Source organism: Tenrec ecaudatus, chromosome 2 (assembly GCF_050624435.1).
Source record: "Tenrec ecaudatus isolate mTenEca1 chromosome 2, mTenEca1.hap1, whole genome shotgun sequence".
NCBI lineage: Eukaryota > Metazoa > Chordata > Mammalia > Afrosoricida > Tenrecidae > Tenrec > Tenrec ecaudatus.
The window spans coordinates 118006800-118032631 of record NC_134531.1 but is presented as its reverse complement, the minus strand read 5'-3'; the positions used below and the strand labels follow the sequence as shown (position 1 = coordinate 118032631).

General features: G+C 41.2%; 1 protein-coding gene across 1 annotated transcript in view; it reads right to left on the bottom strand.

Moving 5' to 3' along the window:
• The window catches only part of LVRN (laeverin), a 117462-nt gene that overhangs the window by 63897 nt on the left and 27733 nt on the right, over window positions 1–25832 (bottom strand). The window contains exons 3-6 of the mRNA XM_075543086.1: window positions 24668–24804; window positions 19718–19844; window positions 9296–9450; window positions 7756–7869 (exon numbers count right to left, since the gene is read on the bottom strand). Coding sequence (XP_075399201.1) covers window positions 7756–7869; window positions 9296–9450; window positions 19718–19844; window positions 24668–24804 — 533 coding nt within the window. The remainder of the gene's footprint in view (window positions 1–7755; window positions 7870–9295; window positions 9451–19717; window positions 19845–24667; window positions 24805–25832) is intronic.

Here is a 25832-nt window from a genome sequence, read left to right as displayed (position 1 = left end):
AGGGTTCAGTTATCAGGCATCAAAAAACAAAAAAATCGTATCATTGGGTGCACACCACCATGATACGATTGCCGAGGACAAATGGTTGAATAGCAAATATTGTGAAGGAGCTGATGGTGCCTGGCTATCAAAAGAGATAGCATCTGGGGGTCTTTAAGGCTTGAAGGTGAACAAGCGGCCAGCTAGCTCAGAAGCAACAAAGCCCACATGGAAGAAGCACACCAGCTGGTGCAATCACGAGGTGTCGAAGGGATCAGGTATAAGGCATCATCAGAACAAAAAAATCTTACCATAGTGAATGAAGGGGGAAGTGCAGAGTGGAGACCCAAAGCCCATTTGTCGGCCACTGGAGATCCCCTTGCAGAGGGATCTAGGGGAGGAGATGAGTCAATCAGGGTGCGATGTAGCACTGATGAAGAATACAGCTTTCCTATATTTCTTAAATGCTTTCCCGCCCTCCCCCCACCCCCATCATGATCGGAATTCTACCTTGCAAGTCTGGATAGAGCAGAGGATGTACACTGGTCCAGATAGGAGCTGGAGGCACAGGGAATCCAGGGCGGATGGTACCTTCAGGACCAGGGGTGTGAGTGGCGATACTGGGAGAGTAGAGGGAAAGTGGGTTGGAAAGAGGGAACCAATTACAAGGATCTACATGTGACCTTCTCCCTGGGGGACGGACAACAGAAAAGGGAGTAAAGGGAGACGTCAGACAGGGCAAGATATGACAAAATAATCATTTATAAATTATCAAGGACTCATGAGGGGGGGGGGAGAGGACCTGAGGCTTAAGTGGAGAGCAAGTGCTTTGAAAATGATTAGGGCAAAGAATGTACAGATGTGTTTTACACAATTGATGTATGTATGGATTGTGGTAAGAGTTGTATGAGCCCCTAATAAAACGTTTTAAAAAGAAATAAAGTTCATCATGCCAAAAGCATTGCCTTCAAGTTTTTTCTGTCTCATAACAACCCTGTGAACTCAAACTCAGTTCCATCCAGTGAATGCTGACTCATAGTGACCCCTTGTGGGTTTTTGGTTACAGGAGTAGAAAGCCCAGTCTTTCCTCCTCAGAACTACAGGTGGTTTGGAACTGCCAACCAAGCAAAACTCAGCCCAATACATAACCCCGGCACTGCCAGGGCTCCTCGTAAAACCCCATATGACATAGAAAAATTATTCCATTGGATAACCAAGGATGCATTCTTTCTTTTTAAATCATTTTACTAGGGGATCTTACAGCTCTAATAACATTCCATACCTCAATTGTATCAAGCATGTTTACACATATTTTCCCATCATTTCCAAAACATTTTCTACTTGAGCCCTTGGTATAAGCTCCTCTTTTGTTCCCCTCCCACCCTCGTGAATCCTTGATCAATTATATATTGTCATTATTATTTCAACTTACACTACCTATTGTCTCCATCCCCTTCAGGGGTGGGGTGGGGGGGCTATATACCCAACCTTGTGATGGGCTCCCCTTTTCTCCCCCTTCTCCCTCCCCAATCATCCCTCTACCCTCATGATATCACTATTCCCACTAGTGTTCCTGAGGGGTTTATGTGTCTTGAATTCCATATGTCAAGAGCTCTTAAATGTACCAAAGTGTGTTCTCAGGTCTAGCCAGATTTGTAAGATAGAACTGGGTCATGGTAGTGGGTGGGAGAAAGTATTCAGGAACTAGAGGAGTGGTTCCCAACCTTCCTAATGCTGCAACCTTTTAATACAGTTCCTCATGTTGTGGTGACCCCCAACCATAAAATTATTTTTATTACTACTTCATAACTGTAATTTAGCTGTTATGAATTGGGAAACCCCTATGAAAGGGCCATTTGACCCCCAAAGGGGTCACGACTTAGAGGTTGAGAACCACTGAACTACAGGAATGATGTGTGTTATACTATGCCTTGGTCAAATCATCTCTTCCTTATGACCCTTCTGTGTGTGTGTGGTGGCAGGGAATGTCCAATTGTCTACAGATGGGCTTTGGGTCTCCACTCCAACCCTCCTCATTTGCACCAATATAGTTGTTTGTTTTGGATCTTTTGATCTCTGATACCTGATCCCGTAGACACCTCATGATCACACAGGCTGGTGTGCTTCTTCCATTTGGGCTTATTTGTTTCACTACTAGATGGCTCCTTGTTTAATCTCAAGCCTTTAAAACTCCAAATGCTATATATTTTTTTATAGCTGGGTGCTATCTGCTCCCTTAATCACATTTGCTTATGCACCCATTTTGTCTTCAGTGATTCTATTGGGAAGGTGAGTATCAAAGAGTGCCAGGTTATCAGAACAAAGTGTTCTTGTGTTTAGGGAAGCCTTGAGTAGAGGCCCAATGTCCATCTTCTATCTTAATACTTAACATATAAATATATGTACATTGGCCTCTATCTCTTTCATTATAAATGAATATATTTACATATATTAGGTAATACATGCCTATAGCTATACCTCTATAAATAGCTTTGCCTCCTATTTCTTTCCTCTATTTCTTTTCACCTTCCTCCTATCCCACCTCTCGGATACATTGCACTTGATTACAACCAACCGGTTATTATGCATGATCCTTATAAAAGCAGACTGCCACACAGTTCTCCGACAGAATTGTGGGTTCCAACGATCCATTTCTTGATTAGCACCCAAGTAATTTAATCATCGTGCAACCATGATTACTTTGCTCTTAGCACTATGCCTGACAAGTAAGACATACTGAATAAGAGTTAACGCTTGCTGTTATTACGATTGTTACTATTACAATTAAATAAGGATTGAATAAGATAATATATAATAAATATGGATCGATTTAATTAATAATTAAATAATAATTATATTCACTGAATTAAATAATATTTCATTACTAATTTAATCATCAATGATTTAATAACTAATGTGTAATAAGTATATATTAAATGAGGAGTAAATGAGATAATATCTAAGAAAACCCTGGAAGTGCACCATGAGAGAGCCCTGGAGAAGTGTTAGAAGGTTGGTGCTCTGTGAAAGAAGGACGAGGCAATCTATTCCTGAAAAGATTCACCCCTGGAGAACCCTACATCGGTTTGCTGTGTCTCAGGATCGACTCAATGGTAGTGAGTTTGCTTTTGGTTTGGAAGAACATAAGTGTTTAATAAATGGTATATCAGATTAGTACACAGTAAATGCTCATTAATCTGTTGAATGCCTAATGGAATACCATTTTTGAGGATGAGAAACTATAGCTCAGAGGTACTTAACTATAGTAGTACATGGCAGAGCAAAATCTGACTAAATAGGTCCCTTATATGTCTTTTTCCCTGAACCAAGTCTGCTGCTTTTTCCTTGTTGTTATTTGCTGTAGATTCTAACTTAGGGCAATTTCATGTATGTAGAATACAACTACACCATTGGGTTTCTAAAGCCTATCTCTAGAAGAAGCTTTGGGTAAATTCAAACCACAGGTGTTTTTACTACTAATCAAACATTTTAAAATTTTCACCACCTAGAGGCAAGGCAAAAAAAAAGAGATTAAGTCCCATGAGTAGCAATGTCAGAGCCAGAGCTGCAGGGGCTAAGAAACCAACTGGTCCTTGAAGTTCTGAATTCTTGACCATGACCTACTCATGTCCTGATTCAGACTTTCAGCTTAAATTATACCAAGGAATAAAAAATTTAAAGTGGTAATCTGGTTCAGTGATTCCTTAGTTTCAATCAAACCACTATATTAAAAGGAAGTCAAATTCTTGATTTCTTAATGATGAATGAAGTGAAATAAAGACTAAAGCTTTTGAAAACAAATCTGAGAAAAATTTCCTAAAGTCTCAGATTACATTCTCTCAGCTAAACATGGACTGAGACATTACAGATGCAGAAAAGAGTTATTTAAAAACCGATGGCAAAAATCAACAATTAAAGGAAACAGAGGAAGACTCTAGGAGGCAAAGCTATAAATAAAGGTATTAAGAGATATGTGTACTTATGTATATACATTAATCCATAAAAATAGAAGTATTGGCCTATGTGCATATACTGATAATGCAATACGGTGAGGCTGCAGACAGACTTTTGGCCTAGATATTAGACCACTTTGTTCTAACAAAATGCCATTTTGTGATGCACACACACACACACAATCACTGAAGACAAAATGGGTGCATAAGCAAATATGGTGAAGACAGAGGATGGTCCCCAGCTCTTAAAGGCTTGAAGCTAAACAAGCGGCCATCCAACAGTAAAGCAACAAGTCCACATGGAAGAAACACAGCAGCCGGTGCGATCACAAGGTGTCATCAGGACTGGGTAACAGGAAACAGAAGATTCAAAACAAACAACAAACAAACAAAAATGCATTGGTGAGAATGAGGGGGTTGATGCAGAGACCCAAAACCCATCTGTAGACAATAGAACATCCCCCCACAGAGGGGTCACAGGGAAGGGATGAGTCTATTAGGGTGCAGTAGAGCACTGATGGATCATGTAATATACCTCTGGTTCTTGAGGCTTCCTCACCCCCCCACACACACTATCATGACCCCAGTGCTGCTTCCCACTCTGGACTGGACCAGAACATGTGCATAGGGATAGACAAGAGATAAGCTCATGACACACGGAACCCAGGAACAGGACTGGGAATAACGATGCCAAAAGGGGAGGGGGAAGGAGGGGAGAGGAGGGGCGGAAGGGGATACAGATCGCAATGAATGGCACATAACCACACACCCCCCTCCCAGGGGGGAGAACAGCAGGAACCGGAGGGGAAGGGAGACAGCGATCGGTGTGAGATATGAAAATAATAACAATCTATAATCTCTCAAGGGGCCATGCAGGTGGGGTGGGGGCGGGTAGGGAGAGAAGAAAACAGCAGCTGATCCCAAGAACTAATAGGAAGTAAACGTCTAGAAAAGAAGGACGGCAACATGTGTACAAACATGTCTGACACAGTTGATGCATGGATTGCAGCAAGAGCTATTCGAGCCCACAATGAAATTATCTTAAAAAACAAGCAAACTAAAAAATGGTACCTGATGCACCAATCTTCTAAACTTAGCTTCACAAAACCCAGCAGTATTCATTCACCAATATTTAACAGTTATGCTAGACCAATTACTGGTAATATCATAGCCACTTTAGTAACTGAAATCGATGTTGACGGTATATGTTGTTCAATTAAAAAAATAGAGGTACACAATTTAATTGCTTAAGGGGAATGAAACTTCTAGCAGAGTTAATTTGGAACACAATCAAATGCTTTTAAAATAGTAGATGGCACTAACCATGTGTAGATTCTATTTTATTAAAAATACAAAAATATTTAGGAATAATGTATATGAGAAAGACTTTTGAAGACAATGAAGATTCACTATACGTACAAGGGTAGGGCAAAAAGTCTTGCCTCTGGGGTTCTAATTCATGAATGCATGGGTTTGCTGCCAACAACAGCAGCTGAGACACAGCTCTGTGATCAACGGAGAGCTGTAGTCCAACTTCGCTCAGAAACAGACTTGACTTGCTCTTGTCAGAGTACCTTCAAGTAAAAGATCCACCTGAAATAGTGACTTCTACAGGAATCTGCTAGTCTTCAAGGATAGCAAGGGCTGTCCTAGGATTATTTCATTGGGAGACTTTACCCCATCCACCCTGCAGCCCTGACCATGACCCTGCAGACTTCTTTTTGCTCCCCAAACTCAAAGAGCATTTTAAAACACTCCGTGTATATAATATATGCCAGTGTGAGTTCTGTACATACAACAAAATACTCAAACATGCCTTAAAACATGCCTATAAATGTATATGCTATTCTGTTTCACAGATGAGGACACTGGAGCATGGAGGCTGTAAGACAATTGCCCACGGTCTCATAAATATTAAATGTTAGTATATAAAATTTACACACACACATGAGTGAAAAAGTACTGCTACAAAAAAATCATAGAAACCATTATTAAAAATATAAAAGTGTGAAGCCATTATTTCTTAGCACAGTCTCCATGTAGGTCTATACAGTTCTAAAGGAAGCATTTCCATTTCTCTAATTCATCCCTGAAAAAAAATCTTCACTCTTCGATTTATGTGACACCACTTCAAAACAGCAGTTTTGGCATCCTGAGGGGATCATATCATGTTCCTTGGAAATCCGGTTTGAGCTTTAGGAACAAAAAGACATCTAAAGTGGCAAGATTGGGTCTGGGGCTGATTCCCCAACAAAATTCTCCTAACAGCCTGTATTAACCTCAAAGAAGAGGCAGGTGCATTGTTGTGATGGAAAAAAACTTCCTTCGCGCGGTTTCCTGAACTTTTCCTTGCCAATGCTGTCCTCAGCTTGCTTAATATTTCTTCATAACATGCCCGCATAATGGTCCTCTGTCGGTCAAAAACAATCTATCAAGCTCATGCTTTTGGAATCCCATAAGACACACCTTCTGCGTGGACCTTCTCTGCTCTGTATTAACCGGCCCAGCAGACCCCCTCAGGACCCACTGATTTTCTTGCACTTTTTATTTGAAGGCGTCCCAACAAGAGAAAGGCGAGAGTATTCTGAGAGAACTCCACCTTCCACATTACACAGCCACGCGTTTCATGAACTGCAACCAACCCTAGTCACAATACTGTTTTACGTTCTCTCTCGCCTGTGTGTTTGTATAAAGAGTCTTAAGGGGGAAAGCGAGTCAGAAGACACACACAATCACTTTATTAGCTCTCTCAGTACAGGCACACGTCCCTATGTTTTCTCTGTAAAGCCAGTGGTTATATGTACGGTCGTTGCCATTAGAGAGACACGGAGCGTTATCCTAGTACTGACAAGTCAGAGATATGAGACATTGGACAACTTATTTAATACCTTTAGACCTCAGTGTCTACATTTGTGAAATACAGATAATAACAACAATACTTATAGGGTTATTTTGAGAATTGAATAAGATGGTGTAGCAGGTATAGAACTCACACTGGCATATATTAATACCCAAATTCTTAATGAAGGTGAATATTGTATTATTGCTGTTATGATCACCATAATCACCATCAGAGTATCCTAGAGAAGTAGGTTAGAGTCCTGTCCCAATTAGGCATATGACTTTCATGAGTACTTAATCAAATTATGTTTATGAAGTACTTAACTTTTCAGTATTTCAATATCCTCATTTATACAATGATGTTCAAACTGCCTCCTAGAAAGCATTACCAAATCACTCTAAATAAATTTAAGTACCAGTATACACTGTAGTTTAAAAAAATAAGATTTATATAATTGTGAATTTATTTTGAATATTACTAATTAATTAAAGTAGAAAAACAGTATCAGCAATAATATTTAATATATCTGACTAAAAATAGCATATTATTTATTATTTTTATAAGAGTAACGATTCAATTAACATGTTATCTTTAAAGTTACAGTCTAAGGGTACAATAAGTATTCTCTATAAATTTTAGTGTAGGTAGGAATAAGTAAAAATAAGCCAAAACTTAACAATAAGGAAAGATATAAGCATATATGAGCATTAGATGGCCTTAAAAATTGTTTTCCAAAAATGGTTTAGTGATTTGTGGAATTGTTCTTGATACAATATGAAGTAGACAAAGGTTTACACACTTCAAATGCCAATTTTTATGAATATTAGCAATAGATAAAAACTTGAAATAACACTGATAATCTTGTATTATTAATCACTTTCTTCCTTTTGTTTTTCTGTATTTCACACATTTTTAACAATTCACTTATATACCTTTTAAAATTAGGAGAAAAACATTCAACAAATCAACAGAAATACTTACTTTGGGGAGCTGAGGGTTTAAGTTGTTGATTACTTCAAACTCAAAGTAAGAGGCAAAACCTTCATTGAGCCAGATACTGTTCCACCACTTCATGGTGACCAAGTTTCCAAACCACTTCGGTAGATGAGAAAAAAGAGAACCGTCTTAAATTTAAGAAATATTTAGTGTGGTTACACGTTAAAGAAATAAGGTAAAGTCAAAAAGATAGCCTTAAAATTTATTTACTAAAGTAGCAAAACTTGAAAACAAGACTCCAACAATCAAATTAGTGTTTTAACATAACGAATTATTAGGCAGGCATTGCTCTCAGATAATTATTTCATATCAGATTATTGAAATCATTTTTTGTCAAACCATGATGTCCAAAAATAAGATAACCTTGAGTAACACTTCTTAAACCATCGACCTGCCCCAAGATTCTGCTATATCCAATACAGCTGAAGCCCTGAACGCTGACTTACCACCTTCTCATGGCAGCACTTCATAGACAACATCAGGATGTTTCTCTAAGAAACTATCATGTTAAGAACATGGTTTGATCTGTGTCATTTAGTGATGAGACAATGCAGGTCATGTGTTCTACACGGGATTCAGCTGTAACCGTTTTCTATTTCCGTTTAACAGAAAGAAAGTGTCTGGTGGATGCTGAGCAGTATCAGGAAAGAAAAACAAAACCCTCCAAAACGAACAAAGCCATGCCCTGGTATTGAACCACAGTCTTACAGCAGCTGCGATGCACTAATAGCAGCCTGCATTTCAAACCAATGTGTCCCCTGCGGTTCTGATAAAAAAAGAACGCTTGGTAATACCGATTAACGTGTAAAGGAGTGCTGGCTGTGTAGCAGGGTGGTTTTTCAATTCCAGTTATTTACTCTTTCTAAACCTTTTGATGGCACTATGCCATTATGAAGAAAATAATTTCATAGTTTAAATGATTTCTTGCTTGAAAAACTTGTTTTAATGGAGCCGAGGCCAGAATTCATATATGCAAGAATCTCTACCAAATTAAACGGCTAACTTTCTGAAATCACCAATGGGAAGTCATGCAGATGTGACAAGGTAAATCAGGAGTCCTTGTTTCCACTGACTTGCTCACACAGTCTACTCACATTCCTGACAGATTGCCTGCATCCTTAACAATCGCCACCAAAATAAATAAACAACAAAACAATGGAAGATCAGAAACACCTCCAACTGAAATATAGGTCTGCTTCAGTGACTGTTTTTGCGCATCACTTACTTTCAGAGGGAAAGAAAAACAAATCATCCCAACCTGCTTGGCTTGCGTTTCCTGTAGCGGACTTTCTAGAGCCAAATCAGCCTTTGAGACGTCACTACTGACTCTTTGGCTCCTGTCAGGTTGAATTACCATGATCTAGCACAAATAACTCAAGTTCACTCAGTATCTGATTACACTGCTTCTAAGTACTGTCACATCTTCCAAATATGGAGATTTCAATTCTTGGAACACAACAGGGATTTTCTAGAGGAGCAGTTGAAGAATAAACTTTGTGTGAAATAAGAACATTTTACCACATGCCTGATGTCCAATCTCATGGGACAAAATGAAGGAGATCACAATCTTCTTTTCTGTCAGTTGGTCATTTGGTCGAAGCAACAATAATGACTCATCAAATACCAACAATCCCCAATTCTCCATTGCACGGTGGTCAAAAACAGGCAAGGCAATTATATCTAAGTGAATTTAAATGGAGAGTAAAATAAGAACGTTGCTTTCAAGAAATGTGGAATTTCTAGACATAACTGCCATAAAATGAAGTAATATATTTACTGAAAAAAGGAAGTAAGAGAGAGGGCTTTAGTTAATGACTCGTATCAAAAACAAGAACCAGAAACTACATTATTTTGATATATAAAAATTAAATAACATAGCTGAACAAAAAGGCACCATTGGAAAGGGGGAACTGATTACAAGGATCCACATGTGACCTCCTCCCTGGGAGACGGACAGCAGAGAAGGGGGGAAGGGGGACTCCGGATAGGGCAAGATATGACAAAATAACAATCTATAAATTATCAAGGGCTCATGAGGGAGGGGGGAGCGGGGAGGGAGGGGGAAAAAAAAGAGGACCTGATGCAAAGGGCTTAAGTGGAAAGCAAATGCTTTGAAAATGATTAGGGCAAAGAATGTACAGATGTGTTTTATATAATTGATGTATGTATATGTATGGATTGTGATAAGAGTTGTATGAGCCCCTAATAAAATGTAAAAAAACAAATTTGAAAGACAAGCCACTACAGGGAAAAATATATATGGCATAAATTGTAAATAACTAGGCAATTAAGAAAATATTTAAGGAACTCTGACAAATCAAAGAGGAAAAAAAACAAAGATATGAACAATTCACCAAAGAAAGCATTCAACAAGGAGGGTGTGAGAGGCCTGGTAGGGATTGGTCAAGGACAATGGAACTGAAACCCAAATGAAGGCTGAGCATGATAGTGGGACAAGAGGAAAGTAAAAGGAAATAGAGGAAAGAACTAGGAGGCAAAGGGCATTTATGGAGGTCTAAATATAGGCATGTACATATGTAAATATATTTATATATGATGATGGGGAAATAGATCTATGTGCATGTATTTATAGGTTTAGTATTAAGGCAGCAGATGGACATTGGGCCGAAATTCAAGTACTTCCTCAATACAAGAACCCTTTTTTCAACTAAACTGACATTCCTTGATGCGCATCTTCCCGACATGATCACTGAAGACAGATGTGTGCATAAGCAAATGTGGTGAAGAATGTTGATGTTGCCTGGCTATCACAAGATATGATATCTGGGGTCTTAAAGGCTTGAAGGTAAACAAGAAGCCATCTAGCCCAGAAGCAACAAAGCCCACATGGAAGAAGCACACCAGCCTGTGTGATCACAAGGTGTCGAAAGGATCAGGTATCAGGCATCAAAAAGCAAAAAATCATATCATGGTAAATAAGGGGGAGTGCAGAGTGGAGATCCAAAGCCCAACTGTAAATAATGGGACATCCCCTTACAGAAGGGTAGCAGAGAGGAGACAAGCCAGTCAGGGTGCAGTGTGGCAACAACGAAACATACAACTTTCCTTTAATTCTTAAATGCTTCCTCCCCTCCATTATCATGATCCCAATTCTACCTTACAAATCTGGCTAGACCAGAGGATGTGCACTGGTACAGATAGGAACTGAAAACACAGGGAATCCAGGACAGATGAAACCTTTAGGACCAGTGATGAGAGTGACGATACTGGGAGGGTGGAGGGAAGGTGGGGTAGAAAGGGGGAACCGATTACAAGTATCTACATATAACCTCCTCCCTGGGGGATGGACAACAGAAAAGTGGATGAATGAAGACATCAGACAGTGTAAGACATACGAAATAATAATAATAATTTATAAATCATCAAGAGTTCATGAGTGAGGGGGCAGTGGGGAGGGAGGGGAAAAATGAGGAGCTTAACTGGAGAGCAATGTTTTGAGTATGATGAGGGCAATGAAGGTACAAATGTGCTTGACATAATGGATGGATGGATTGATTGTGATAAGCATTATATGAGCCCCCAATAAAATGATTTTTAAAGCATTCAAATGCCAAATATTATATTCAAAAGTATTTAAATTTCAATTGTATAGAAAGATGAATAATTTATATTGTTACAGGTAGAGAAAACCTTGCTCGCTGAAAGCAAAGAGCACTTGAAGCACTTATTGATGAATGCTTAAGACTGCAACCTTCAGTATGGATTGCAACTCAATGTAAAGAAAACAAAATCCTTCACATCTCGATCAGCGAACAGCATCATGAGAACAGAGAAAAGACTGGCGTTGCCATGCATTTCATTTTACTTGGATCCACAATCATAGAAGCATTCGTCAAGAAATCCAGTGACACATTGCTCTGAGAAAATTTGTTGCACAAACCTTTTTTCATGTCTGTAAGCACAAGACCTCTTTTAAAGTGTTCAGGTGTTCCTAATGTAAATCACTGCCACTGAGTCCATTCTGACTCGTAGCAACCTCGTAGGACAGAGCAGAACGTCCCCTGTGGGTTTCTGCGACTGTAAACCATTATGGGAGTAGAAAGCCTCCTCTTTCCCCACAGAGTGACTGGTGGCTTCTAACGACCGAGCTTCTGTTTAGCAGTCCAAAATGTAACCCACTATGCCACCAAGGTGCCACTCCTGACCCAAATCACGGTGTTTTCACTTGCTTCGTCTGCATGTGAAAGCTAAACAGTGAATAAGGAAGACAGGAGAAGAATCCTTGCATGTTTTTTTAATCACATAGTAATAAATATGGATATTTTATCAGCAAATTGATTCATAGGCATTGTAGTCTTAAACATAACAGTATAAAAGCCTATTTAGCAAGGTGACGCATGGTGCTGTATCCATATATTGTCGCTTTTCAAAGCTATTCAAAGAATGATGTCAACTCTGTGGTGTGATATTTATTAAGGCAGAGATTGAGACTAACATAGAAACTATAGAAACATACGCCAAAATATTAATGGTGATTATCTCTCTGAAGCAGCATTAGAAAAGGGGGGGGCTTTTCTACCCCTCTTTTTAAACTTTTCTCTATTTTCCCAACTTTTCTACAGCGTAATCATTTACTACATTTACAACTGAAGAACAATAAAAGTTTCCCTCTTCGAAGGGAAGATATCTCATTCTTACATGTTCACACTATAACAAATGCTTTCTCTGTGCTCTGTTAAAAAGCTTAAGTTGACTTTACACATGGCTGAAGTTGACCATGTGCTGGGAGATATATGTAGTTCGTATATGGCTCCCACCTTTGGACTCTACTCTGTAAATATGTTGTAAATTCTCTGAAATTATTTATTTGACTTATCCCGGGTTTCCTACAAGGAACCCTGGCGGAGTAGTGGTTTTGCATTGGGCTGCAAGCCGCAAGGTCTTCAGTTTGAAACCACCAGCCATTCCTCGGGAGAAAGATTTGGCTTTCTACGCCTATAAAGAGTTTCAGTCTTATGAAACTCAGAGCAGTTCTACCCTGTCCTATAGGGTTATTATGAATTGGCATCAGCTCAATGACCGTGATTTGGCTTTGAGTTTGGGGTTTCCAATTCTAGTGACCTTCCTTTCCTCATACAAGACTGTTCTGCACAACGCAGTTTAATCTCATTTGCTCTCAACCCCCACTGAGCCATTCTCTGCTCGTGCTTTTTACTATCCTGGGAAGTCCTCAACTTGATCCATGAATGTCATCCTTACAAAACAAAAAACCACTCTTATTGCATCAATTCCTACACATCATACCCTTATAAAGCAGAGTAGAACTGCTCTACAAGGGTTTTCAAGGATGTAAATCTTTATGGGAGTAGATTACTACATCTTCCTCCCATGAGATGGTCGCTTGATTTGAACCAGCAACCTTCTGATTGTCAGCCAAGGACTTCACTATTGCTACACCAGGGTTTTTGAACCCTGAAGGATCAGAAACTCTACAATGGGCGTGGCAATCTATATTTCAACAAGCCTCTAGATGATACCTCTAAAGTCAGAAAACCAAAAAGGGAGAATACACTCAGTATTATCTTATATTAAAGAACTAAAAAAAAATTCAAGTCTTGAGTTACAATATTGAAAGTTTCTATGGGAAAATTATTGAATGTTGCAGGAAACATCAAAAGAAGATAGAATAATTATACAGCCACTCTGCCAAAAGAACTACTTAATCACTTCAAGAGGTAGCACGTGGTCAAGAATCAAAGGTGCTGAAGGAAAATGTTGCATTGAAAGCATGAGCCCCACCCCCACCCCACCCCTGCACCTCCCAAAGGCTCCAAGAATTGGTAGAACACCAATTGAAATGTTCAACAAGCTGGTGAAGCACTGTAAGCACTCACTCACTGATGCCAAGACATTCGGAAGACAGCTAGTTGGACAACTGACTGGAAGAGATCCATACTGGTACCCTTCCAAAGAAAGGTGACCCAGCAAGATTCTCAAATCAAATTATAGAAAAATAACACATGCAAGAAAATTTTGCTGCAGATTATCCAACAACAGTTGCAGTAGTACATTGACAGGTCAGCTGCAAGAGATTCAGGCCAGGTGCAGATGAGAATGGGGAAAAATGGATTTGGCTGAAAGCAGAGAATACCAGAAAGATGTTACTTGTGTTTTATTTTATTTTTAATCATTTTATTGGGGGTTCGTACAATTCTTATCACAATCCATACATCCATCTATTGTGTCATGCACATTTGTACATTTGACTGTGCCAAGGCATTTGACCGTGTGGATCATTACAAACTTTGAACAGCGTTGAGAAGAATGGTAATTCCAGAACACTTCATTGTGCTCATACAACAAGGGAATTTAGTATGGTTTAAAACTCAAGAAATGTGTATGTGTCCAAAGTGTGGGGAAGAAAGCAGATGGTGCCCAGCTATCAATTGAAACAGTGTCTAGGGCTTGTATTCGAACAAGTAGCCATCTAAACGAGAAGCCAACTAATTCCACATAGAAGAAGCATACCTGCTTGTGTGAATCCAAAGATGACAATTATAGAATTTGAATACGGTGGAAAGCATCAGAGCTAAAATTATGAACACACAATTTGGAGAAGGCTATGGAGGACAGTGGGAGTGCAAAACCCATCTGCAGAGTATCTACTCAGACCAAACTACTAGCAGATCCTCTCTAGCCAAATGCAAGAGTCCCGAGCTATTTCACTATCAGGCAAAAACCATTGTATTCCTGATTATGCAGATTATCCTCCTGATAGACACATGTATAAGTACTGCGTGCACTGAGATGACCCTTGATGGAAATTTCTTCCCTGGCTTTTTAAACATTGGTGGGGTCTTCTCCCTCTTACATCATTTGTATTTTTGCCTTCATACTAATATGATGTTATCCTTACCTCCTTAGTGCAATTTCTATTGCACTATTTTCCGCTGGGTTTCCCAGCTGTGAAGCACAAGAGGAATGGATGTATGGGGAGTGGGGGAAGCCTCTAAGATAGATGTGGTGGTGATTGTACAATTCCCCTTGATGCGATTGAATGATTGAACTATTCGATTGTATGATATGTGAATTATGTGCCAATCAAGCTTTGGGGAAAAAACAATGTGTTTGTGTCATGCTTGTATCCTTTCCCCATATTTATTCAGTCTGTTTGTTCAGAAAATAATCAGAGAAGTTGGATTACATGAAGAAGAATTTGGGTAACAGGATTGGAGGAAGGCTTATTAACAGCCTTTGATGTGCAGATCACACAACTCTGCTTGCTGAAAGTGAAGAGGCCTTGAAGTACTTGCTAGTGAGGATCAAGGATTCTAGTCTTCTGTATGGATTAGAACTCAATGTAAAGAAAACAAAAATCCTCACAACTGGAGCAGTAGGGTAACATCATCATAAATGGACAAAAGACTGAAGCTGTCAAGGATTTAATTTTGCTTAGATTCACAGTCAATGCTCATAGAACCAGCCATCAAGAAACCAAATGCATTAAGAAGTTTTTATAAAATTAAAAACTTCACTGCATTGGTGAGGGAAAAAGTCAGGAAATTTACACTGAGAATTTTTTTTTAATTTGCATCACAATGTACCTGCTCATTCTAAAATGAGGTATATTGTATAAGGAAAACTGTCCTCATCCACCCCACAGCCCTGATCTTGCCCCTTCAGGCTCTTTTTGTTCCCAAAAAACTTCCAAGTGCATTTCAAAGGAACACAATTTGAGTCTGTATGCCAAAAATGCCATTTGACAGTGTAATTCAGGGAGTGCAGAATTCTTTGGGGAAGAGTTAGAGAGATGAAAACACTGATTTTAAGGGGGAAGGTGGGGGGGGGAAGGGGGAGAAAGGGGGAACTGATCACAATGACTGATGCACAACCCACCCCACACACCAAAAAAGGGGGATGAACAACAGAAACGTGGGTGAAGGGAGATAGTAGTCAGTATAAAATATGAAAATAAAAATAATTCATAAATTATCAAGGATTCACAAGGGTGGGAGGGTGGGGGAAAAAGGGAAAAAGAGGAGTTGATACCAAGGGCTCAAGTAGAAAGAAAATATTTTGGAAATGTTGATGGCAACATAAGTACAAATGTGCTTAATATAATTGATGTATGGATTGTTATAAGAGCTGTAAAAGCCCCCAGTGAAATGACTTTTTAATTTTAAAAAAATAGAAAACACTGATTTTAGAAGTGTATAGACCTAGATGGAGGATATATTAAGAAACAATATCTTCACATTTTGATATTTCTGTTCACTAAAGTTCCTCTCATTTTGTAAGACTAGTTATTGACTGGATGGTGTGTGTAGAGAGGAAGAGGTATGTTTGCTATTTTTAAACTTTAGAGAATGTGCTTCATTTCCATTGCTATGAATAGGGAAGACTCAAGAATGGACACAATGGAATCATGGTCTTGCTAATGAATATTGAATATATCATGGTCTGCCAGAAGATGCGAAAATCTGTCTCACAGGAAGTTCAGCCAAAATGGAATTCTCTGTAGCTGGGAAAATGGTGAGGAAAGACTTCATCTCACCTACTTTGGACAATTTACCAAGAGGGACTAGCCCCTGGAGAAGAACATCAAGCCTGCAAAGCAAAGGACGAGTGAAAAGGAGGCCGACCTCCAACAAGATGGATTGAGCCAGTGGGTGCAACCATGCAATAGGCCTGGGATGGCACGGGCCTGGGCAGCGTTGGTTCTACTGTGCTGGGGACTCTGTGAGTGGAACAGACTTGATGGCCCTAACAGCAAGAACAGTCTGTTGTGTGTATGTACTGCAATGTATTTATCCAGTATCTTTTTTAACAGTTATATTAGCATATAATTTACATATCATAAATTCAATAGTTTAATAGTATTCAAAAGAGTTGAACAATCATCGGACCATTTGGGTTGTTTTCACTTTGGGTTTGCTACAATAAGTGTAGCTATGAAAAGTCTCTACATGTCTTTTGAATATATATGTACATTTGACAGGGTTTAATGCATTCTAATGGTCAAAGATGTTGAGATATATGATAAATTTAATCCAATACTGTTACAAGTTACAGGCATGATCAAAACTCAAAAGGGAAGTTGCAATTATATTTTCAAATCTGGAAGATCTATATTTAGTCTTAAAAGTACCATGCCTTTTTTGTCTTTCAAAATGTGTATTAATAATCAAAATATATAACTCCATCAGTCTCTGTAATATTTTCACATTTTTTGCCCATTTTTAAATGTTAGCAACACTAGTGAAAATGCTTTTCTATATGATAGACTCATGAAGATGGCTTTTATCTTATATTCTAAGGTTTAGAATTCATTAAACTAAAAGAACAACATGGAAAAAAATAAACCAAATTACTTTTTAACTGACTCCCTGAGAAGAGTTGTACAGAATGTGCATAAGGGAAATATTGATGAGGAAAATCTTTAGCTCTGTTCTTTTTTTATGACTCAATCAAGAGGTAGAGTAATTCAGAACCATTAGTTTATCCTGATCTTAGAAATGTAGTAATGGAAATACCTACCAGGTAAACACATTTTTATTGAGCACCTTCTATATATTATATTGGCTAAAATGCCCAACATAACCCTGGTCTCCGTAAATGAATAGTCAGAGTTTAAGTGGAATCACTGAATTAATTGTACACATTTATTTCTCTACTAAAAAGCTTACTTTTTGCCTCTATGAGATAAGTATTGGGAGAAAAGCATTTAAAAAAAAGACAATTCAGAGCTTGGTCTCAAACTCGGACGTTGTATCAAGGGTTCCAATAGAAGCGTATGAGGTTCTGTGGAAGCACAGGAGAAGAGGTCCAGAAAGACATTCTGGAGGAGGGGCTGTGAGCTGAGAAACACAGCAACTGATGGGTTGGGTAGAAGGCATTCAGGAATACGTAAAATGCATGTTCAAGAGCCTACGGGTAAGGGGAGGAAGCACTGGAAACAGCAGAGATCATGCTAAGAAACCTCCACACCGTGGAACTGCAGGAAGCCCTGAAAAGTCGCCAAGGGATGCTAAGCATGTTTGGATTGGTCAATGCAATGGGAAGTCATAGAGAGCTTTTAAAGGGCAAAGTGACAGGATCCTATTTTCACACTAGAAAGGTCCCTTTGGCTGTATGTGGAGAAATCATGTGAGAACTGCTGTAGGAGAGATGTTGGAGTGTAGACTACAGTGAGCTCGGAGATGGGGGGAAGTATGTGATGGTAAGAGATAGAGAGGAAATGACTAATAGGACAGAGGGGGTGTCTTGAAAGAATAAGATATCCATGATAATTCTGTGTAAGTCCCATGTGCTAACCGATTGCACCACTGGAGCTCCCTCCATGATAATTCTGGATTTTTCTTTTCAAAAACACAAACGAACCCTTTCTAGCTACAGGTCATTTTGAAATCCCCTAGCTTCAAAAATAGCAGGCGCTTCGGGCAAGTCTGGCCTCTAACCCATAAACGATAGGCATCACCTGCAGGATCCCTGAATAGGCCAAAGCTGGACCACATTTTCCCTTGACAAGAACATTATTGCTGCAGGGCCACTGGCTTCCTGTGCTCAGGAGATATGAGCTCCCAAATGCACTTACTCCTACTCCCTTCTTCCATCAGCTGCCAATATAGACAGACCATAGTTTTCCCCAAACTGCCAGAGACTGTCAGAAGAATAAAATACATTTGCACAATACTCTCAATCTGGGGTGGGGCGGGGGCGGGGAGGTGGAAGTGGAGGGGTTTGGAATGGAAAAAAATTCTTGAGCAGACTGCTAATACAATTTAAGAATATGTTCTGTAGATCTATGAGAGATGAAATGTTTACGTATTCCCTCAATAATCAAATTATATTCACACATGATTCCAATTTTATACAATGAAAATTCACAGATGGGAACATCAAATCATAACTCAATGACTCGCCAGTAAAGTATGTTAAAAAATTTAACTCTTACAAATGAGGACTCGAGGAACTTATGCAGGCCTGCTGGGAGAACCAGGACATTGCACTGCACGTTTGTATTAGGAAGGAGGAGCACAGAGGGCAGGAGAGAAAGCAGGGGCCAGAGGAGGTGAGACTGCCATTGAGTAACCAGCGAGGATCCAGGGACTTAGAACTCTCTTAATACCCACTAGGCATGTGGCATTGTACAAAGAAAGAACAAACAGCCCCTAATCCAAATGTTTAAGAGATACATAGGAGACCGGACCCCCAACAGCAGTTAATGGTCACAATAAATCCTTAGAGGCTGGTGATAGGTCGGTTTTATGCCAACTGGGCTAGGCCAGGATTCTCAGTGGTTTGATAGTTGAAGTCTACTAATCCCTCATGATGTGGCTGGACATATCCACTCCATGATGGACTCTGCTGTGAATATCCACGCAGCTGTAAATGATTAGGGTGGCATGCTATGCTCGTACACAGGTCACGGCACTGGTGCAACGGCAATGATTTCCTCAGGGGTCAGGCCTACTTCCTATGCATTGGTAGATGCTGTACAAAAGCTTGCTTACTTTTTGCCTGGACTGGATTCTGCATCTGATTTCTTGATGTCTGGTTCTTTGGACTTGAGCCCAAGGCCTGCCTTCTTGCCAGCAAATCCTGGGAACCATCAGCAGCTTGCCACCTGACCTGCTGACCTTGCAGCCATGCATCTCTGTGGTGTGCCTGTCAATCCTGGGGTCATCTGTCCCCAGAATCACAAGACTTCAATTTTACAACGAACCTACGGACTTGATACTCAACTAAACTTACCCATTTTTACACATTTTAAATCCACTTGCTCAATACAAATTTCTAGATATATGTGTGTATATACACTTATATATACACATATTATCCATTGCACATTATACATTATGTCTGTAGAATGAGTTTGCTTCTTAGATGACCTAGCCTAACCAAAAGCTCAAATGTGTATCCTCTGATCTCAACCCAAGGGCCCCACACCAGGAAGCCAGTGGCACTGGAGAGGAAGACGTCTCACCTGCTTTGGGAAGCGGGTAACTATTATTAAATAAATCTTCTAGAAAAGTGAAGATGGGACCTGTGATGTTCAATGCAAAGTCTGCTTCCCCATCTGCGATGGCATCTTTCCGGGCCCAGATGCGTATCTAAATCAAAACAATTAAGCAGTGATTAGGAAAAGCATTTATAATGGCAGAAAGGGCCAGCTTGTTGGCTCAAATTATTCTTTTGGAATATGCTACATAATAAAACAACAACAACAAAAACACCCCAAACCTACAGCTCTTGAGTTGATTCCAACTTGTCGCCCTGCTGGACACTCCCCCATAAAGGCCCAAGGCTGTAAATCTTTACGAAGCCGTTTTCTCACGGCAACTGCTGGGTTCTTCACCGACTTTTTTTATCTGGTTAGCAGTACAGTGCTTTAACCACTGAGTCATCAGGGCTTTTTTACCATATAATAAAATATCTAAAAGCATATGTGCCAAGAAAATCCCATCAAGCTACTCCCTGAAGCTGTAAACAGTCGATCTCCTCGAATGTGGACTTTCCATTTTTGATGACAACGGGTGTAGTTTTCATCACTGGAAAAGGACCCTTGGGATAGCCCACAGTGACATCTCTTCCCACAGACAAGATTCTGTGTAAGGGCCCAAGAGCAATAACGTGGATGTTGACACAAGGTGAAGCCCACTATCAGTGCCGCTGATTATCAGGCCTCAGCACTGTGGAATAGGAGTGGGTGTTCTTGTATGTATTTTCACCCAAAGTAAAATTTAAAAATTATCTTTTTAATGTCCTATGATTTTAAAACTGATGGAACAAGAAGATGATAAGCACTCTCTATGCGCTTGCCACCTGGCGCCCCACTTCAGTAGGTAAAATGAACCCCCGCAATGGTTTGCCAGCTTTGCCACGCTACGCCGAGACCCTCAGCACATCTAACGTCCGTTTGATTTGGGTGTGCGGTGCCCTGCCCGAGAGACGGACCCAGTGGCTGCACGGGCGGCGCAGTCATCACGGTTAGGAGGAAGGTGCCGGCCCAGCAGGGGTTCCTTCCGTGGCAGAGTCACTGTGAGCTGGAACAGACTCCGTGGCATCTAACAACAACAATGTCAGTACGCTGCAGTTTTTGTTTTTGTTTCCACTTCATCACTACCACACTTTAAAATGAATGTTCACCCTACAGTCTCATCTAAGTTCTTTCTAAAAGAGTTCCCACGATTGATGCTAAAGAACATGCCCACTGGAGGTGAGAAACTTGAAACAATGAATTGCCCCATGAGAAAGAGCCCTGAGGCCAACGGGGTCACGCATAGGAGTGAGTCACACATTGGAGTGACACGTGGGGCTGCTAAGAGCAGGGCCCGCCATTGGAACCGCCAAGCACCCTGCAGGGCAGGAAGCTTCTGCTCGCACCCAGATTTACAGCCTGGGGAATCTTCAGGTGTAGCCCTGTCCTGTGGGGCCTCTCTGAGTCGGAATCAACTTGACAGCAGTGAGTTGGGTTTGAGTTTGAGCCTTGCTAGTAACACAGCGCATTGGGGGGGGGGGGGGGGAGCGCTCTGCGCAATCCCTGGAGATGATGCGGTGCAAACGAACGAACGCAGCACCCAGTCCCTGCAGACGCTGCCCCTCAAGAGCGGGTGCACCTTCATGAACTCATTTCTGCTAGAAAATCCGTCTTCTGTTATGCTTGAAGGCTGTCTTCTTCTCCTTCATAAAATGCTGTGTTTGAAGGCTTTGGCCAAGATCCCTCTAGTGCAGCAGTTCTCAACCTGTGGGTCGAGACCCCCTTGGCAGACCAACAACCCTTTCACAGGGGTCTCCCAATTCCTAGCAGTAGCAAAACGGCAGTTATGAAGAGCAACGAAAGCGATTTTATGGTCGGGGACCACAGCGCGAGGCCCTGTATGAGGAAGGGCTGCTGTTGTGCTTTTTTGTTGTCCGGTGCCAAGGTGGTCCTCCCCCTACAGACGCGTGAGTACGGAATGAAACACGCGTGGTCCTGCTGCACGGGACGGCTCGCTCCTGGGGAGAAGCACAGCGGCTGCTGGCTTGGACGTCCGTCATTCTCACCCCTGGCCACTGGTCAGGGAAGATGAAGTGCTCGGCTCCCCTTGTGGTTGATGGCCCCGGAAACCCACAGGGGCCGCTCCGCCCTGCCCGCTGGGTTTCTCTGAGTCGGAATCAACTCTTTGGAGCAGGCTTGTTTGGGTTTCTTTTTTCACATGAGGAAAGATGGCATCAGCACTCCGTCCTGCCTCTAGAAGAAACCTGTCCTCTTCCACCTCTGACCTGAGCTGCTAAATCAAAGCCCATGTTTCTGAGTGGAAACAATGCTCCCTCTCCGCTTCCCAGCTACCGTGTGCATTGTTCGTGTAGCCTATTAGAGAGCGACAGCAATATGTTTGCGGGTTTGCTTTCCTTTACAAAATTCCTCCTCACAAATTATCACTAGAAAACAAAAGTGAGGCAAATGACTGGGATTGCAAGCCGAGTACAGAGGCCTGGTGGAGTCGTGGTGATGTGTCGCGCTGCTACCTGCATGATCCACAGTTTTGAACAACAAGCAGCTCCTTGGGAGAGAGAGTGGGTTTTCCATTCCCACAAACAGTTAGGGTCTCAGAAACCCACATGGGGTGGGGGCCTATGAGTTAGCATTGGCTGGACAGTAGTGCGTTTCCTTTGGAACAAGGCAAGGTGACCCTGACCAGCCATTGAAAAACATGCCTTCATGAGGTTCCTTCAGAATCACACTTGGTCCACCAGCATATTCTGGGGGTTTCTCTACACACAGGAGAGCAACATTTTTGCGCTAAATTTTATTGAGTATATAATTTCTGACATTAGTCACGGGTTTCCTGTGTTGTCCTCATGTCATATGTTAACCACATTTTCAATTTCACTAGACTTTCATCTCTCACCTGATGAGCAATTTTTGTATAGGCTGGACACTATTTCAAGAGTCCATTTTGGTTCCCCAGTAGGATCTACGGTGGATGCATTCATGTCAGAATGTTGAGCCATTGTCAAATGCAACATTTCACTGATAAATTCATCCCCAACGTCTATTTTCAGACTAAGGCCATTTCTTTCTTCGGCATCCTCCATATTCTCCTTGCTTCTATGGCCATGAACTTTCTGTTCAGGAAAGAGCCAGATAGTGGTCCTTTGCGAGAATTACTCAGGCGCAGCAGGCTCAGAGCAACCTGCCATTAGACCCGTGGCTGCTGAGACCTGGGACACGACAGCCATAGGCCCACTCCTCTGTGCCAGGCTGTGAGCATGCGCTTCCCAATTGGACTTGAGCAGATTATCAAAATATGTCAGGAACGTTTGGCTCAGCCACTAGTGTATTTGAGAATATATGTGTTTATGAATGCTTATCCAAATAAGGAAAATCAGGCCAGAGTCAACAGCTGAGAAAGTTAAGGAGCTGGTTGTTGCTTGCCTTCAGTGAAGTACAGTAAGTCCCCAAGTTACAAACATCCAATTTATGGGCAACTTGTACTTGCAGTGTCAGGTTACCCAATAAACAAGGTAAGCACAGGCTTACATTGTACTTACTTGCCAAGCTGAACAAATTCACATTTTTCACTAAATCGGAGATTCTGCTTCTTGGTGTCTGTCTGTCTCTCTCTCTCAAGTCCACTGCATCTTCCTACCTTCCTATCAAAGTCTCTTTTCAAATGTACAGTCCCTGAAGGGTCACACATAAGGTATTTCATGATAACTTCAAGGTTTCCTAAAGTGTTACACGATGAAAGCATAGTGGATGAAAACAAGGTAAAGCATGAGCTAACTTGTGCTTACTTACCTATCTGTCCTGAACAATTTCACATGGATTTTTAGCCCCCGTGAATCGCAGCAGTAAGTCTGTGCTTATCTTGCTTATTGGGGAATCTGCCCCTGAGTATTCACATTATGTAAATTTTCCCTCGGTTTGAAACAACTGAACCAATCCCTGCTGACAGCACGGCACTAAAGGGAGGCAAAATCAGCACTATGCACCTGTTCTGACTCACCTACAAATGTGACTAAAAGACGGCTAGCAATGGATCCTGTTCATAACCTACAGAATGCCCATATTATTAATTCATCATTAGATTAACTGGGGGGAAGAGCTCTGAGCAATTACCCCCATTGAGATGGGCTTGGCATCCCCCCTCAATTTCTTTGTCTTTATTGTATCAATAGTAAGAACCTGGGAGATCTTGGGCCCAGGAGAGGGCCTCCTCCTATGAAGGGCCAGGTCTTCTCATTCCAATGAAGGGGATCTCACTAGAAAGAACTGGGCCTAAAACACTGAGCTTACCTATTTCTACATGCAATTACAGCGTGTGGGTCCACACAGAGACATTTTCATGATAGCCTCAATGGTCCCTAAAGTATAATTGGATGAAGACAAGGTATTTCACGGCCGACCCCCCACAGTCCAGAATTCTGAGAGGTCATGGCAAGCCCACATCTAGACAAAGATGATGTTTACCCCGCATACACTATTTCACTCATAATAGGTGTCTCTTGCCAGTGCCTATTAGTGTTGGTTGGTAGCTGAGCCCTCTTGGCTGCCACACATTTAACCATTAACACCGCTTCAACATAACTATGGAAACAACAGGACCTAAATCAGAGCTCCAGGATGCCAGTTCAGCATCAATCTCCCTTCTCTCTTGGACACTGTCAAGGCAGTGCAGGGACAAGAAAAATTGGACAACAGGGCCCAGAGCCTGCCTCTGAGGAGTGGAAGCCTCTTCATGGACACCATTCCAGAGCTGCAAAAGGAAATGTTGGATTCCGTGCTGCAATTCACATGTAGAGCTTTAACAGGACTCGGGGGGAAACAACGCAGAGAAATCCTGAAGATGACAAAAGGATGTGTAGGGGTAGACCCAGGAGCTGAAAGAGTAATGAGCAATCTGCAACCAGTCCATTTCCCCTTACCTGGAGAATCTCCTTTACTCACCTCCTTGCCTCCTTCAGTTCTGTTGACATGGTCAAAGTCACATAGAACTACCGTAGTTAAATAAGTTGACATCCGGGGTGTGGTATGAAAGGTGGTCACAGTCCATTTGCTTCCATTCACATCTTTTTCAGACAGACCTACAGGAATTTATTTCAGCTCATATCACTATAAACCTAGCAAATACTATCCGCCTTTGAAATACTTTGTCATTCATTGTTACTCACCTACTTCCAAACCACTCTTCATAGCCCAGAAATTTGGAAAAGGATTTGATGGCACTTAACAACAACAGACCATAAAAGATGAAGTAGTTGTAGCTTAGTGATATAATAGTCTCCACCCTCCTGGCAGGAGACCCAGGTGCCCTCCCCCAGACAATGCACGGCCAACCCCATCTGTCAATGTAGCCTTGTGTGTTGCTATAATGCTGAACAGATTTCAGCAAATCTCCTTGAATAAGGCAAACTAGAAAGGACGGTCTCCTTATATACTTCTGAAAATCAATCACTGAAACTCCTATGGACCAAAGTGATCAAATCCACAACTCACCCTGGGGATAGTGTCAGATAGGGCAACATTTTGTGCATTAGGTCTCCGTGAGTCAATGGTCAAATGGATGGCCGCTAACAGCAACAAGCTATCAAGAACACACCACGACAGCATCTCAAGCCTGAATCAACATCTTGAGAAATGTGGATTTAACTTAGGGCCAAACTCACGCACCCTGCAAGTTTGATCCCCAATCTGCTTTCCCATTTTTTCTACCCATTTTGCATGCTGTTTAATTAATATTGAGATTCCCATGCAAACTATAGATAAGTAAGAGAAATTCTGTCATTCTCAGGATTTGCCTAAGTCTGAATTGGTGGCACTCTGCAGCCTTTAAAGCAGAAATAGCCCATTTGAATGCCTATGAGAGCAAGGCCTCAATGTGAAACGGGCCAGCAAGATGCAGAATGACGGAGATCTATGAAAAACTGGAGAGTGCGGGGCCGCTCTAGAGGTAGCTGCTTCCTTGCTGCAGCTGATTGCTATCATCTAGGAACTGCAGGCTAAGTGGTGTTGATTTTCTGAGTTTTTGAGGAAGTAAAATAGCTTGATTTTATGTGAAATCTCTGGATTTTTTAAAGTTGTCAGGAAACCAATTCACTCAAAAGAAAAAGTC